The sequence below is a fragment of the Musa acuminata genome, chromosome BXJ1-11 (genome assembly GCF_036884655.1).
Source record: "Musa acuminata AAA Group cultivar baxijiao chromosome BXJ1-11, Cavendish_Baxijiao_AAA, whole genome shotgun sequence".
Taxonomy (NCBI): domain Eukaryota; kingdom Viridiplantae; phylum Streptophyta; class Magnoliopsida; order Zingiberales; family Musaceae; genus Musa; species Musa acuminata.
This window is the reverse complement of record NC_088337.1, coordinates 3,739,481-3,754,880: the sequence shown is the minus strand read 5'-3', so window position 1 is coordinate 3,754,880 and position 15,400 is coordinate 3,739,481. Positions and strand designations below refer to the sequence as shown.

General features: G+C 39.1%; 2 protein-coding genes across 4 annotated transcripts; one reads left to right on the top strand and one right to left on the bottom strand.

Annotated features, from left to right (window-relative positions):
• Window positions 1–435: 435 nt before the first annotated feature.
• LOC135596915 (anaphase-promoting complex subunit 8-like) lies at window positions 436–5,651 on the top strand. The gene is made up of 4 exons (XM_065089179.1): window positions 436–617; window positions 694–1,081; window positions 3,602–4,852; window positions 5,068–5,651. The coding sequence occupies exons 1-4, from the start codon at window positions 532–534 to the stop codon at window positions 5,155–5,157; spliced, it is 1,815 nt and encodes a 604-aa protein (XP_064945251.1). The 5' UTR covers window positions 436–531; the 3' UTR covers window positions 5,158–5,651.
• A 1,325-nt stretch (window positions 5,652–6,976) lies between these two features.
• LOC103970402 (probable isoaspartyl peptidase/L-asparaginase 3) lies at window positions 6,977–14,017 on the bottom strand. Of its 3 annotated transcripts, none has more exons than XM_009384166.3 (7): window positions 13,861–14,017; window positions 13,571–13,748; window positions 9,973–10,037; window positions 9,443–9,877; window positions 9,317–9,375; window positions 8,232–8,336; window positions 6,977–7,427 (listed from the first exon to the last, which is right to left on the bottom strand). In XM_009384166.3, exons 1-7 carry the CDS (start codon window positions 13,906–13,908, stop codon window positions 7,202–7,204), a joined length of 1,116 nt encoding a protein of 371 aa, XP_009382441.2. In that variant the 5' UTR covers window positions 13,909–14,017; the 3' UTR covers window positions 6,977–7,201. The 3 variants fall into 3 exon arrangements, with proteins under 3 accessions (XP_009382441.2, XP_018676181.2, XP_018676182.2); XM_018820636.2 differs by having other exon boundaries at window positions 13,897–14,016; XM_018820637.2 differs by lacking the exon at window positions 13,861–14,017 and having other exon boundaries at window positions 9,443–9,888; window positions 13,571–13,646.
• Between the last annotated feature and the right edge of the window lie 1,383 nt (window positions 14,018–15,400).

Below are 15,400 nucleotides of genomic sequence, written 5' to 3'. Positions count from 1 at the left end.
CATGCATATTTATATATAATGAAGCAAACAGGAAAGCAAAAAAAAAAAAAAAATTGTTTCTTTCTAAAAAAATTAGATTCTTCAATTTCCATAGGGATGGATGAATGTTAGGTATCAGATCTTAAACATTGTTGAGTTATCCACTTCTCATCTTCAATTTCCATTTAACTTTCATATGTATAATAAGAATTGAGGGACTTGTGTACTCTCTGAACTCATCCAAGAACAAATAAAAATGTTAATTAGGCACACAATCCGAATAAATAAAAAATAGTTTTAGAATAAACTAATCCTATAATTATTTTTCGCATATATTTAATTTGATTAATGGAAATCTTAATATGATTCAAGCATGTGGAAATATGACATAAGAGAACATGTTTGGTCACTGTTCCAAAAAAATGGTGCTCCCGCCCCCTGCGTACGTTAGCACGAGCGCTTGTTTTGAGTACTTTCTACAAAAAGATATTGTTTTCCCTCCGCTTCTCCCACACCCACAGCGATCGACAGTCTCGAGATAGCGAGAGAGAGATGAGTTCCAAAGAGAGCTACCGAGTCGAGCTCCGATCCGCCGCCCGCCAACTTAGCGATCGCTGCCTCTACTCCGCCGCCAAATGGTGGATGTCCTCTCCTCCCTCCTCCTCCTCCTCCTCTCTTTGCAGATTTAGATACATTAATCTCTCCTCTCGTCAGGGCAGCGGAACTCCTCATCGACATCGAGCCCGACGCCCACGCCCCCGCGTCCTCCGCCTCCTCTTCGGCTGCCTCTGCCCGCGCCACCCCCTCCACCTCCAGCGCCGCCCGCCCCCTCTCCCACCTCCACCCTGACGCCTCCGCATACCGCCGCCGCCTCCGCTCCGCCGCTGCCTCTGGCGACATCGCCGCCACGCCTCCCGCCGGCGTCTCCTACATCAGCACGCCCGTCCCTGACGACGATGGCTTCAACAGTGATGGCGGCAACGACCGCTACCTCCTCGCCAAGTCCTACTTTGACTGCCGCGAGTACCGGCGGGCCGCTCACACGCTCAGAGGTCAGACCGGGAAGAAGGCCGGCTTCCTCCGTTGTTATGCCCTTTACTTGGTAACCCTACTTCCGTCTCCCCTCTGATAAGTCCTTGTTCTTATTTGCATGTTGAGGTCTGTTCCTGGTGTTGTTTGATGAAATGCATCTGTCGGAAAATTCTTTCTATCGTTGGATTCTAGTTAATTGGTGTGGTTTCATCTGCTTTCTAATTGATCAAACAACCACCCTGAATCCATTTGGCTGTTAGCCAAGAAAAAAGTAAACATATACATTCTTTCAGTGTCTCATCCGCTGCAGGTAAGTAGGGTGTGATGTGCTCTACGGTAGACTCTTTCTTTTAATGTATCATCTTATGCAGGCGTAGGAATTTTCTACAGTAAGTTAGCTTAAACTGGATTTTCTGTTTCATGCATCTTTTTCCATTCGAATGTCCAATTGGCTGTTTGAGCGTGATAAATGTATGATCTAAGGTCTTATGTGTGGTGGAAGGTTGGGAACCCATAGAATCGTGGTGCAATTGGATCCCTAGAACTTCTGGTCTAATTGGAATTGTTGTCTGAGTATATCATTTGTCAAACTGTTGCCTCAAGTGATCATTTATTCCCCCTTTTGTTGGTCATTTCATCGTCTTATTTTTTAGACCCTGTTCTTTCTTGCTGCTGGTTTTGAATTCAGTCCATGAGGAGAGAGAATTGGATTCTTCACATGTTCATCTTGCTTATATTTCTGACCTTACTTCTTGTTGAGCATCATAATCTGATGAAATGCAATTGTTTTCTACAACGCTTGTTCTTTGCATCTCTTCTGTGGGAAATGTGGGAACAGTTTCTTATTGTATCTGATGTTTAATTTTAACTTGTCTCTGATCTTAGATTTCAGGTCATCGAGTATACATCAACTTGATCTTTGTTGCAGATTAAGTGCTTGCCATCCTAATAAAAACCCCATAATGGTTTTCGTGTTTGCCATTCCACCCCTATTTGGAATATTGATTCATGAAGACTCTTTTGCATACTTGAAAAAGACACTGAGGGAGAATTAGCTTCCATTATCTGAGATGATTAGATGTTCAAATTTTCTGGTTGCACTTTGTGAGATTATGCACTGTAAATGTGTCCTTTTTACAAGATTTATGCACCATCTCTACCATTCTTAAGTATTTTCTTAGACAGTCTAGCACCATAAATGTCATTCTATGGATAATGAAGCAATATCAGTTAGTTTTAACAAGCCAAAGACTAGAAACCAGTTAAGACTAGAGGTAATAGTTCAACACTATTCCAGTCAGAGACAGTGAAAATTTTGGTCATTAGGTAACTAATTTGGAAGTGGTAAGTCCAAGGGTGAGGAATTATTTTTCCTCAATGTTACATGTGGACTGACATAATGTGAGATTGCAGTTTGGTTTCACTTAGACTTAAGCATGTTGCTTGTTATCTCAGTTCACTTTGATCAGTAAAGACTTCTCTTTCCTGTTTTTTTCCCCAAAGAAATGGAAAATGGCTAGCACCAACCTATTAATGAATTGATTCTATTTCATATTACAAAATTGTTCTTTAGGTATAAGCTTACATAGACAAAGGAGTAGTTTCATCTTTTAGCAACAAAGAGGAGAAATTCTTATATTGTCTCATCTTTAGAAGTAGTATAAATTTGTGAACTGAAGGGGTTGTTGACATCATTGTGGCAGGTATGCTAAAGTTGTTGAAATCTAAACATTATCCCTTGATTTGCTTTCTCCTACAAACTATGAGTTCAATATTGAATTCTTTGCTGTATTACTAAAAGCATCATAACAAATTAGCTCTGTACTTACTGAGCTTTGAAACTAAGGATTATTTTAATGAATAATCAATCCTGAAATCTTTTGTGGACATTGATTTGTTGCCTACAGCTTAGACCTACAATACATGTCTGCCCATGAGGTGTTACTCTTGCCTACCTTGTTTCAAAGAAAGAGGATTATTGCCAAAATAGCTTCAGACGTTGGAATGCTAAGGTCAACAATTAAATATCTGTAGCAGGGACACTTTCAAATGTTTATCATGTCCATGTAGTGACAATGTCTGATACCGACAGTTTTCAGATACTAACACGTGAATGCTCAGCCTAACATGTTGTAGTGACGATGTCTGTATCAGCTTTTCTTTGGATTGCTTCTACTTTGTCATGCATGATAAATTATTTTTGTTAACAACTGCCTATGTTAAGCAGCAGATCTATAATTGTCCACAGAGATTCTTCTTTCTCGGTTATGCTTGGATCCCTGGGTTTGTCTGTCTATGCATCGCATCGGTACATTTTTTCATTTGCTCGAAAATATTGCATTCCTGCTGTAGTTTATTTTTTTTCATTCTAAGTGGCTGTAGCCATAAGCATCAAACTTTGTCCATCAGCAGTACATCTTAGCATTTGCTTGCAAGTTTAGTAGTTCATATACTATTTTAGTTTTATTTTAGATAGCCATGACCATATCCATCAATGATCACTCTAGATCTTTTCAGTTCATTCCCAGTTAATATGCTGATGAAACCTCTGATACTTCTTTTCCTTCCATCTATTAATTCCACATCATAGGCAGGAGAAAAGCGTAAGGAGGAAGAGATGATAGAACTTGATGGGTCTTTGGGCAAGAGTGATGTTGTCAACAGTGAACTGATCTCTTTAGAGAGAGAACTTTCTTCGCTCAGGAGAATTGGCAGCATTGACTCCTTTGGTTTATACTTGTATGGACTCATACTTAAAGATAAAGGCTGCGAGAGCCTTGCTGTAACTGTTTTTGTGGAATCTGTTAATAGCTTCCCGTGGAATTGGAGCGCTTGGTCAGAACTTCAGTCCCTGTGCACTAACACCGACACCTTGACTAAACTAAATCTCAAAAACCACTGGATGAAGGACTTCTTTCTTGCTAGTGCATATCAGGAGCTAAAGATGCATGAAGAAGCTTTAAAACGATATGAGTGCTTACTGGGGGTTTTCCGTTCCAGTGACTACATCCAGTCTCAAATTGCAACAGCTCTTTATAGCTTAAGGGAGCTTGATGAGGCTGAAGTAATATTTGAAGACCTCCTCAGGAATGATCCTTATCGGGTGGAGTCAATGGATATTTATTCAAATTTGCTTTATGCAAAAGAATGTTTCTCTGCTCTGAGTTTCCTTGCCCACAGGGTGTTTTTGACAGATAAATATAGACCCGAGTCATGCTGCATCATCGCAAATTATTACAGTTTGAAGGGGCAACATGAGAAATCTGTTCTATACTTCAGGAGGGCACTTAAACTTAACAGAAAGTACCTCTCAGCTTGGACACTGATGGGTCATGAGTATGTAGAGATGAAGAATACCCCAGCTGCAATCGATGCCTATCGCAGGGCTATTGAAATAAATCCTAGGGATTACCGTGCCTGGTATGGTTTGGGTCAAACCTATGAGGTGATGAATATGCCCTTTTATGCCCTGTATTATTTTCGGAAATCATCATGCCTGCAGCCTAATGATTCCAGGCTTTGGGTAGCCATGGCTCAGTGCTATGAAAGTGCGCCACTTCAGATGCTCGAGGAGGCCATTAAATGTTACACGAGGGCTGCAAACTCGAATGACAGTGAAGGCATAGCCTTGCATCAGCTTGCAAAGTTGCATGGTGTTCTTGGGCACTCTGAACAAGCTGCATTCTTCTACAAGAAAGACTTAGAGAGGATGGAAGCTGAAGGCAGACAAGGGCCAAATATGGTTGAAGCTATGCTTTACCTTGCTAGGTACTACAAATCTGAGAAAAAGTTTGAAGAAGCAGAGTTCTATTGCACAAGGCTCTTGGATTATACTGGTCCGGTGCGTATTCTGATCTCTTTTTGTTTTAGGATGTATTAGGAGAATAGATAAAGGTTAAACATGACCTAGTCCCCTTCACCACCATAGTATGGCCATGTATGCACAATATTATTCTCTTTTTAATATGTGACCTACATTTTCTGTTCCTTATTTTGAAGTTTTGCAATTATTTCTTCTTGCATTCAAATTACCTTATTTCACAATTAATTGTGCAGGAGAGGGAGACGGCAAAAAGTCTTCTGAGAGGATTGAGGATAGCTCAAACCGCTTTTCCCTCAATGGACATTGGACATTTTGGTTCATGAAATTTCTTGTGTACCCTCGAGAATATTGGTATGTTACGTGCATGTCTTTACGTCTCAAGCATCAGAGAGTCATCTAGTAACATCTTGTCCATTGCCCGTTAAAGGCATAGCAAAAGCTTCAGAGATTTCCGTACTGGCATACGTCAAATTTTGAACTATGGGATCTGCTCAAGAAGAGTAATATCACCAACTGTAAGTCAGTTTATCCTTGTCAAGTGGCTTCTAACAGCAGGGATGTGGTTCATGAACACAAATCATGCTCTGAGAAGCTTGCGACTTGAAGCACAAATGATCCACTTCCCACTTCCAATTCCAACACAGCATGAGATCTCTACGTTAGCAAGTCACAACCAAAAATCATGAAGTCTGTTGCTACTGCTGATTTGCTTTGTGAAATGAACTGTTTTTTCTCCTTTAATGTACTAGATTGTCTATCTGAACTTTGTAGCCCATTTTTCTGAGAAGTTTTTTGGTCCTAATCTGTTTCTTTCTTATGTATTCGAGTCCTAATATTCCAGAATTTCATGTTCATATCAAAATGGTGTCGGCCTGCTTACATATCTCAAATATCTTATGATAACTTGGGAGAAATAATTCCTTTTGTTACTCTTGTGGTTTCTATTATATCTCTCTCTCTCTCTCTCTCTCTCTCTCTCTCTCTCTCTCTCTCTCTCTCTCTGCTCTTGTGTGTGTGTGTGTGTGTGCACGTGCGTGCGTGTGTGACATCCGCATTCATAAAATTGTGTGCGCACGCGTGCGTGCGTTCATAAAATTGCTTTGCTAACATCCGCATTCGTAAAATTACTTGGCTTTTGCTTTTCATCTTATCAAAATTGCTTTGCTAACATCCTCATTCATAAAATTACTTGGCTTTATTCTTTTGCTTGAGAATGAAATCTGAGGTCCTAAACTTTCCTCCCATCAGCTTTCTTCTCTCATAATATAGGGGTTTGAATCTGCATTCTTGACTCTCAGGAGTTCCTCTTATAAGTTTGAAGTATCAGAAAATATGAAACCACTTTGGCATTCTATTATTCTTTTTTAAGGATAAAGACAGGATTTGATCTCAAAACTTTGTTATCAATAGTTAAAATATTCATCATCTATCTTACCTGACATGACATTTTTTGGCATTCTATTCTCTTATTATTATTTTTTTCCCTCTGCTCTATTCTCATCATCTGTCTAAAGAACACCCAAAAACTTGGTGTTGTGAACATAATAACTATATTAGATCGATCGATCCTTTTTGAACTTTATGCAAGTTGTCAGTGGAACAAAACTAAATAGATGCAATGATGACACCATCACATCTACAGAAACACACAAGATACCTCCCTCTTAACACGATCGCTTGCATGTCATCAGAGAATCAACATAGTGAATGAGCGTTATTTAGATGAAGGGGGGATTTCCAAATATTTATCATGGTGAGATTTATGAGTATTTAGCAAGATAAGTAAAAGTTGTTCATGAGCAGTTCTGCCAGACACTGAATCACTTCTCACCAAGTTCAATCCACTTAGCAGTCACACACACACACACAGATACCAAAAAAAAGAAACTACATGGGGGTTTAATAAGCACTATTTCTGAGGTCAAACTTGTTCAAGAGTGTAGAAGTTTGCTGCAACTCATACCAATTCCAGGAAAGACAGTAATGTAACTCATAAATGAGGAGAATCACAAGATTAATATTCATGATGCACATAATCATCTGAATGTTTTATCACTGTAAGCTAACAATGAGTTGTAGAGTTTTAACAGAGCATATAATCCCCAATTTATACTTTCCAGAAAGCCCAAAAAAAAAAAATCATGGAGCACAAATATCCATCGCACAGCTTCCATTGAGTTCTTTTCCAATGAATTAGTCGATTGGGAACAGGAGATGGCCATGGTTTACATTCATCTACATAAGAATGGGCAAGGTTCATATTCGTCCTAATTTATTTGAGTTACCAAATAGGCATGGGAAGTTCATCTCTCGACATGACAAAGTGCTACATGATTTGGAGGCCTATCTCGATGTATCAACATCGCATCAGTCCGAAGGTACTACAGTGAATACTTCAACATCCTTCATGCTGGAGTTTCTTACTGAGTATTGGAAAGTCCATCCATGGCAAGCTCCTGCATGTACACCGTTCTTGTTGAGGGCAAAAACAGCTCCGATGAAGTCTGGGTACTTGCGGGCTATTCTGGATATTGCGTCTGCTGCAGCATGCCTGGGCTCCATTCCTTGCCGCATGCTCTCCACAACCTGATAACTGCACGAGGCAGTTCATGAGATGTGTTATGATGATGGGTTTCCTTCATTTAAGTTCTATCAAGAAAACAATTGCACTTGGAAGTTACTGTTATTGAACATAATTTATGACACATATCATTTTTTATGGGAAGAAGATCAGTTTGAAGACTAATGAATTTGCTGAAAGAGCTCTTCTCTGTAAACCAGTAGCCCCAAAAGGATGTCCATGATAACTTCAGGTAGAACTCATGCATACAAGGGTATTGCCATCACATGGTCCATGCCCATGACAGTCATTTGCCTGAAGTTTCATGCGGGAATAGTTCTTGGACCATGCCCATGCCTAGTTCATGCGGAATTAGTTCTCAGACTATGCCCATGCCCCTATGCTGATATTTCATGAGTATGATGATGCCAGCTAACACAGTGCATCACAGCTTGCACACACACTGAATCAATAAAAAGCTCTTTAAACCATCTTATTCAATGAGATCTACCAAAAAAAAAGTGAAAAATTAGAATAAATTATTTCAACATTTCCCACTTGTTCTTCTCCATCACATATTTGTAGTTTCAGTTGTGACATATCTGTTTACATTGTCCTTCTACCATCAAGTAAATTGCTAGTCACATTGGAGCAGTTAAAAGCAAAACTGTTTACATAGGTAAGTGGGAATAATACTCCTTTGATTAATGAAAAACTGGGCAATATCTATTTATCCGATTCATCAAAATAGAACAGAGAACATTGTCATGGAAAAGAACTGCTTGCAGATGCACAAATTCAGCAAAATGTGGAAAAGAAGAGAATTTAGAATGATACCAAGGAAGGAAGCGCATCATGATATCCCCATCTCCAGTTGCACCACAAGCACCGACTTCATCATCAGCATAGGCAGCGGATCCTGCTATTGGTCCATCACCTACCCTGTATCAAGAGCCTCAAGAGATCAGGTGTATAATTTTGCACTGCTAGGAAGACAATGTTAAACTGAAAGTATCTTCAACATATTGAATCAGGGAAATTAGGAACAAGATCAACAGGTATATAGTTTGTCATAATTTCTAGCAATGAAGCATGATAAATTGTGGTCCGGTTTCACTGGAGACCATGAAGCATGCCAAAAGGAAAAGGTCATCTATGCAGATTCGATCTGCCCAAGTGAGACAGCAAGACTAAAGAAGACTTGGATAATCAAATGAAAAAATGAGATATTTGTTTTCTGCATAAAAAATTTGTTGCACTTTAAATTGCTGATGGTGGAAATGGAATTAGTCTGCATAAAAAATTTCTGCAGAAGTTTGTTTTCTGCATAAAAAATTTGTTTACTGCATAAAAAATTTGTGAGCATTATGAGTAATCTAGTCCATTGACTAGTTAATACTCAATATTATTGTTCCACAAGTTTCTCTTGGAAAAATACGAAGTTAAATATAAAGCTAAACATTCTACATGAAAAGAATTTAATATAGACCTGGAGTGTTCCCTGATTAACCACTAAGGTGATAAAATTCACCAGGTAGTCTCCTGTCTGCCACTTTCACTAGGAAATATAAGCATACATCATATGTAATGTCAAACCATCAACATAAAGCAGGAACTACATTCTTTTGATAATATATGAAATATAAAAAATCAACATAAAACAAGAATGAACTAAATCAGGGAAATGCTTGCAATTAGTGGTGAAGAGTAAGTCTAATTAAACAAGAAAGAGATGAAAAATGATATGCCTATGATGCTTTTGAACATTATCGTGCAGAGCATGGAACAAAATTGAAGTAGATATCTAGCATTTTTTAAAGTTTACAGCCGAGGTGAAAACAGCTCAAATAATAGCCACACACCTTCATTTGTTAATTCAAGCTAAGATTGGATTTATAGATGGTTATAACAGAAAGACTTGCCTTCCGGGAAGTTTGAATGTAGCTCCATTTGTCGATGTCCCAACCGCAATATGCCCCATCTTCAGAAAGCAAGGAACCATTCAGTTTATAAAAGAAGTCTTAAGCAGACTAGTTGTGAGGACTTACTTTATCAATTATGGCCATGGAGATGGTGTCATGGTTGTGGTAACTAATAATGTTGGATTTATGTTCAGGAGTTTGCAAATGATTTCCATCTCCAAACAAACTCCTCTCACCACTTCCCTCTCTGGAAAGTCCACAAGACCTCTCAAGTGCAGAAGATGAATCATAGTGAACATGATAAGGTCCACAGCTTTTTGCAGGAACAACATTCTTCCGGAAGTTTGGTTGGCAATTATTCTCCTTCCACTTAACCCATTTCTCAATGGATTCTGATGAACTAAGATTAGTTGGTCCAGGAAGACCCATTGAAATAGCAAAGATGGAGGCCTTCTCTCCAACAAGCATAGTGTGTTCTGTATAATCCATAACCAATTTTGCAGCTTTGATGCCATCCTTCACATTTCTCATAGCAGCCACAGCTCCAACCTCCATTGTGGTCTACCAGTGTCCTTAAAGAACCAGTGAACCATAATCTTCTATACATGTCAAAGCAATAAATATAAGCCATGAGATATAAATGGTTAAACAGTTACCCCATCCATGACAAGAGCATCTAATGTGGTTTCTCCATTCTCATCTGGACTGCCACCAGGTCCAACTGTTTACAGAAAAGTTGAATTAATCAAATAATAGAAAAGCAAATAAACAATGTTTATAATCAAGGACAAACAAGTAATGTCAAATTCCTCTGGTATTCAATAAAAAACTTAATGATGCCATGAACAGCCATCTGGGCTCTTACAAAAGGATGCCAAAAAAATTAAAATATGATATGTTAAAAACAATAGTACACTTAATTCTACCTAAACTTTGAAAATAAAGGAAAACTCTAATATACAATAAATGTGGTGCCCTCCTGAACATTGATTTGAAAAAGAGAATGAATATCCACTATTTATGCATGACCTTTAACATATAGCAATATTAGTGCTTGTGAACATTTCTTATCCATTCTCCTAAATCTGGTATCTGTTCTCCAGCATAATATTTGATTTTTAATTGTCATAACAGTTTTGCCAAAGAATTAAACTTATGTCATAATATGCCATTTGAAGAATAAATTATCTAAAATTCAGTAACAAATCACCAACTTTGACAAATCATTTTACGTTATAAGTTACCAACTTATAATGCCATTCATCATTTTACATTATCATGTTCTTTGACAAATCTTAGTCTAATAATAGATTGTTTATGCTTTATGAAACAAATGATTTAAAAAGCGCTAGGCGCCAAGGTCCAAAAACGCCCGAGGTGCTAGGCACTCGCCCGAGCGAAGCGAGACGCTAAAATATAAAAATATAAAATATAATTAATAAATATAATTATTTAAAATAAAAAAATATGGTATTAAATTAAAAAAATCTTACAAAATCACAATATCACATTAACAAAAAATCTCAAAATTCAAAACAATAATTTCAAATAAATAAAATTTAGTAGTATTAAAATCAAAATAATATATTATTAATCTAATAAATAAAAAAATATTGTTACTAGTATATAGTTAACAGTATATAGTTAATATACTATTAACAGCAGGGTCTGTCATACCGAGCTGTACCGCCCGGTACGGGCGGTACGTACCGGTCCGACAGATTTTCGATACGCGGACCGACTGTTATTGGTACGAGCACTGTAGCAGTTACTGTAGCACTACAGCAGTGCTACAGTACTCGGTACACCCGGGTGTACCGCTCGGTATACCGTACCGTACCGGTACCGAGCCCAGGTCGAAATACCGGTACGGTACGGTATTGCGAACCTTGATTAACAGTATACTATCGAGTCGATATGAGAAGAGGGAGTAAGAGTAACAGTAGCGACGAGTAACGGCAATGGCAGCGACGATAGTGGTGAGCAGCGACAGCAGCAACGGTAGTGGTAGTAGCGAGCAGCAGCAACGGTAGCGGTAGCGGGAGCGCAATGTAAGAGTAAGACTGAGGCTGCTGACTGAGAGAAGCAACGAGCAGTGGCAGCAGGAGTGGGAGCGACAATAGTAGTAGCGACAGCAGTGACGGCGAGCAGCGACAGCAACGACAAGCAATGATAGTGGCAGTAACAGCGGAGAGCAGCGACAGCGAAGAGAGGCAACAACAGTGGAGAGAGGCCGCGGCAGCAGAAAGAAAATGTCAACGGCAGAATCGCGAGCAGGATTAGGGTTGAGGAAGACGCAAGAGGGATACTGGGGGGCTGATATCAGTGCTTTAGTTAGTTCAATTGAACCAATTAAAGCACTGGAGATCGAACCAGACGTAAATCACTGGTTTGGTCATCTGGTTTAACCCGAGCGCTCGGCGCCTGGGCTCGGGCGAGCGCCTAGGCGACACCTCTTTGGAGCGAGGCACCTAGACATGAAGCGAGGCGCTCGGGCCTCGCCTTGCCTCGCTCGAGCACCTAGGCAAGCGCCCAAGGACCTATTGAAATCACGGTATGAAACAATGTTCAAATTATATTAAAATTTATGTTATTTAATAAAGGCACCCACCTAGCAAGGCCAGGTCCTTGCCTAGGCTGCTAAGAAGGTCAGCATAGACCAAACCAGACAGTTTGACATCCTTAAGCAATATATCTTCGTTTGTCCTTTTTTTTCCATAATGTCGTACTAGAAGGTGCCAAGTTGGAGAGGTTACAACAAAATCAAAGATCATGTATATCTTTGTTTATCCCCTTTTTGTTTTGCCATAATGCCATATTACAAGGTGCCAAGTTGGAGAGGTTACAACGAAATCAAAGATCATGTATATCTTTGTTTATCCCCTTTTGTTTTGCCATAATGCCATACTACAAGGTGCCAAGTTGGAGAGGTTACAACGAAATCAAAGATCATGTATAACCTCCCTAATTTATTGTTCACCAGAAACTAATGGACTATGTTCCATTTTAATGTGAGAAATCAGATCTGATGATGGCACACAAGATCTAAACATGAGGTGTAACACCCACATTCTAGAGTTCCAAATTAGAAGTTGACCTTATCGATTAGCCGGATTGGAATGTAATTCTACATGAACATTTGAGTTTGTCATGCATGCATGACATAATGCTTACTGTTCATCCTAATTTTTGGTGAGGCTATATCAAAAGATGCTAGAAGTGCATGAATCTTGATCGAGCTTAAACATATGCATACAATATTTACAAAAATCAACCATCATATTACCCCCATCTTCTCCCATTTTATTTCTATCTATCACTCCCATCCACCAGCATAACCCATGATCCGTTTCTGACTAGAACTAAATATTTTGCATTGTCTGTTGCTCTTAAGATATTACAAGGTCTTATTTGTAAAAGAGCAACCCTCTAATAAGCAGACATCTTGCAGGAGTTGTTTGTGACATTAGAAAGGTGGTATGCCTACTTCAGAAAATTGAATGTTTCATTCACTATTCACTTACTGCACGTGTCTGTTCATGAGATTAGGTACTACCAACAATGGTTTGAAGGTGCAGAATATGACAATTAAATCATGGAGCAGCGATGAGACTACAAGCTGTGTGAATAAAATATTCAATTTTATAAAATTTTGATGCATTTTCTTCTGATCATTAATGAGTAGGAGTTGAACCTTTTGATATCCCAAATCTTCATGATCCTCAACATGCACTATGACTGCACCCATAGATTCTTACATTTCTTGCATTTGCTTTCTTTTCTTAAATTATTTTGCTGTTCATTCTTGTCATCATTCTGTGGTGTTTTTTAGATGTAACTTCATGGCCACCATCATCTTTTTGTAGCATATCAAGCATATCTGAATATTAAAATATGATCATACTTCGCATCCAGTATAGAACACATCTCCAAGGATCCACTTAAAGAGGGTTAAATAATCACATTTTGTGGGATTAGAGCAGGTAAGAGAAAAAAATCTATCTTCGTGATGAATCCTGAGATCCACTTTGTTTGTCAGCGTCCAAGAATAAACTAATTCTAGTCGTCAGAGACACAAGAATTAAGGATATCTCTTGTGAAGAAACCCTAACATAATTCTCATTCATGTTCGATGAAAATATCAATCTGATTGACATTGAGAACCAAAATCAGATGCCATATACAAACAAGTGTAGGAACTCGAGATGAATCAAACAATCAAGATTTTAAGTGAATCATTCTGATCATTCATACCTGTGCCGTCACAGCGCAGCTCCTCGCAGGCGGAGCACCCTTCGACAACAGCATCAACGGCCGACGAACCGTGATCATTGACGGACCTCCAAGCCGCTCGCACCGCCTCCCGGAACGGCCAAGTGCTCACGACTATCGGGTAGCCCCCTGATCCATAAATCCCTCCAAGCTCCGACACCTGATCATAGCACAAATAACGAAGAAAACGAAGAAATTTGACTACCTGAGATCAAAATTCCTAAGTATCCAAATCTGAAAGAACAATTTATATCACAAGATTGAATCTTTACAGTTGACATTGAGAGGAAGAAGAAAAGTGAGACAACTTTGGGAGCCATTGGAGAGGGAGGAGGAAGAGGCCTCCACGGAAACCCTCGTTTTGATGCTCCCAATCGCCAAGTCGTCTATTAGTTCCGCGAACCAACGTGAGAATACGGCGGTCGTATGCTACGTAATCGCATGATCTGACGGATAAAGATGACTGATGCGGATGATCAGATCCGTTGACGGCTGATCTCTCGTCTTCTGCATTGCGGTAACTTCACCGGCTGTACCCATCAGAACTCGGTTCCTTCCCGTGGCTTATTAGACGAAGACGAGAATGAAACCCTAGAAGCCTATCGGCCGCTTCCCTCTGGATTGCAGACGGCCGTGGCAAAGAGGAGAGATGGAGGAAGCAGCGGGAGGGGGTGGGAGGAGATGGTGGTGGTGGGCGGCGGCGAGCTCCACCCAGCTGGCGGCTGGGATCGCGTGGTACCGACGAGGCTACAGCGGGAGCGGGGTGACGATGCCCTTCAAGGCCTTCGCCATTGCCACCATGTTCGTCGGCTCCGGCGCCACCGCTGTGGGCGGCGCTCTTCTCGCCACCGGCATCGACGACGTGAGTCCACCTTAATGCCCCTCTTGTGCAAAATAATTACCTACTTGCGTACGACCCGGTGGGTCCCATATAACCAACCATTCACAAAGCAGGTGTAAATAGGGGGTAATCGGGAATGGTAGGAGAAGTATAGCTTCATGTCACATGACTAATAGAAGCGGAAGTTTGCAATAAAACCCCTGCACTTACAGATTTTACTAAACTGATATAAATTCTACCTGAAGGCTCAACTTTGAATTGAAGGCTTGAAATATTTAATCAATTAATTTTGTCCTAAGTATATGCTAATATATACCATTTAGTAAATGTTGATATGATTTTGAAATATATAAGATTTGAATTGAGGGCTTGAGTGATTGAATAAGTTGTATTCCCTTTTAACTTAAAATCAGAGAAAAGTATTATCTTAGATTCAAAATTAGGATATGATGAGGAATAAATAGTATCTGAGATTGTTTCTTGATATATTCCACAAAAAAAAAAGGTATTCAATTCAATTCTATTATTTTTTTTCCCAAAAAATCATTTTGAAACTAATAAAATTGAACCTCTACTTAAATTAAATCAATTCAGTTCAACATGGTACAGATTCAAAATATGTTAGTTCTAAGAAATTATTTCAGTTTCATCCAACCATATTGGTATATTTAATGCAAATATATCAAATTTTTTTGACAATTTATTTGCTTGATATTCTTTTATTATGGTTAATCATTTATAATTATGAATTTGATGATTTTAAAACCTTTTTATGAAAGTAAAAAATAAAAAAAAAAACCCTGCTCCACCATAATCCTTCTGAAGTTTCCAGATTCTTATTTCCAGCTCCAACACTGCTGAATTGTTAGCCTGTCAACAATCATATTTATTGAGAATTTTATTATTAATTAATTAGTCATCTCTTTCTTATCAACATTTTATCTGAGCCATTTTATTAATTAGTCATTTCT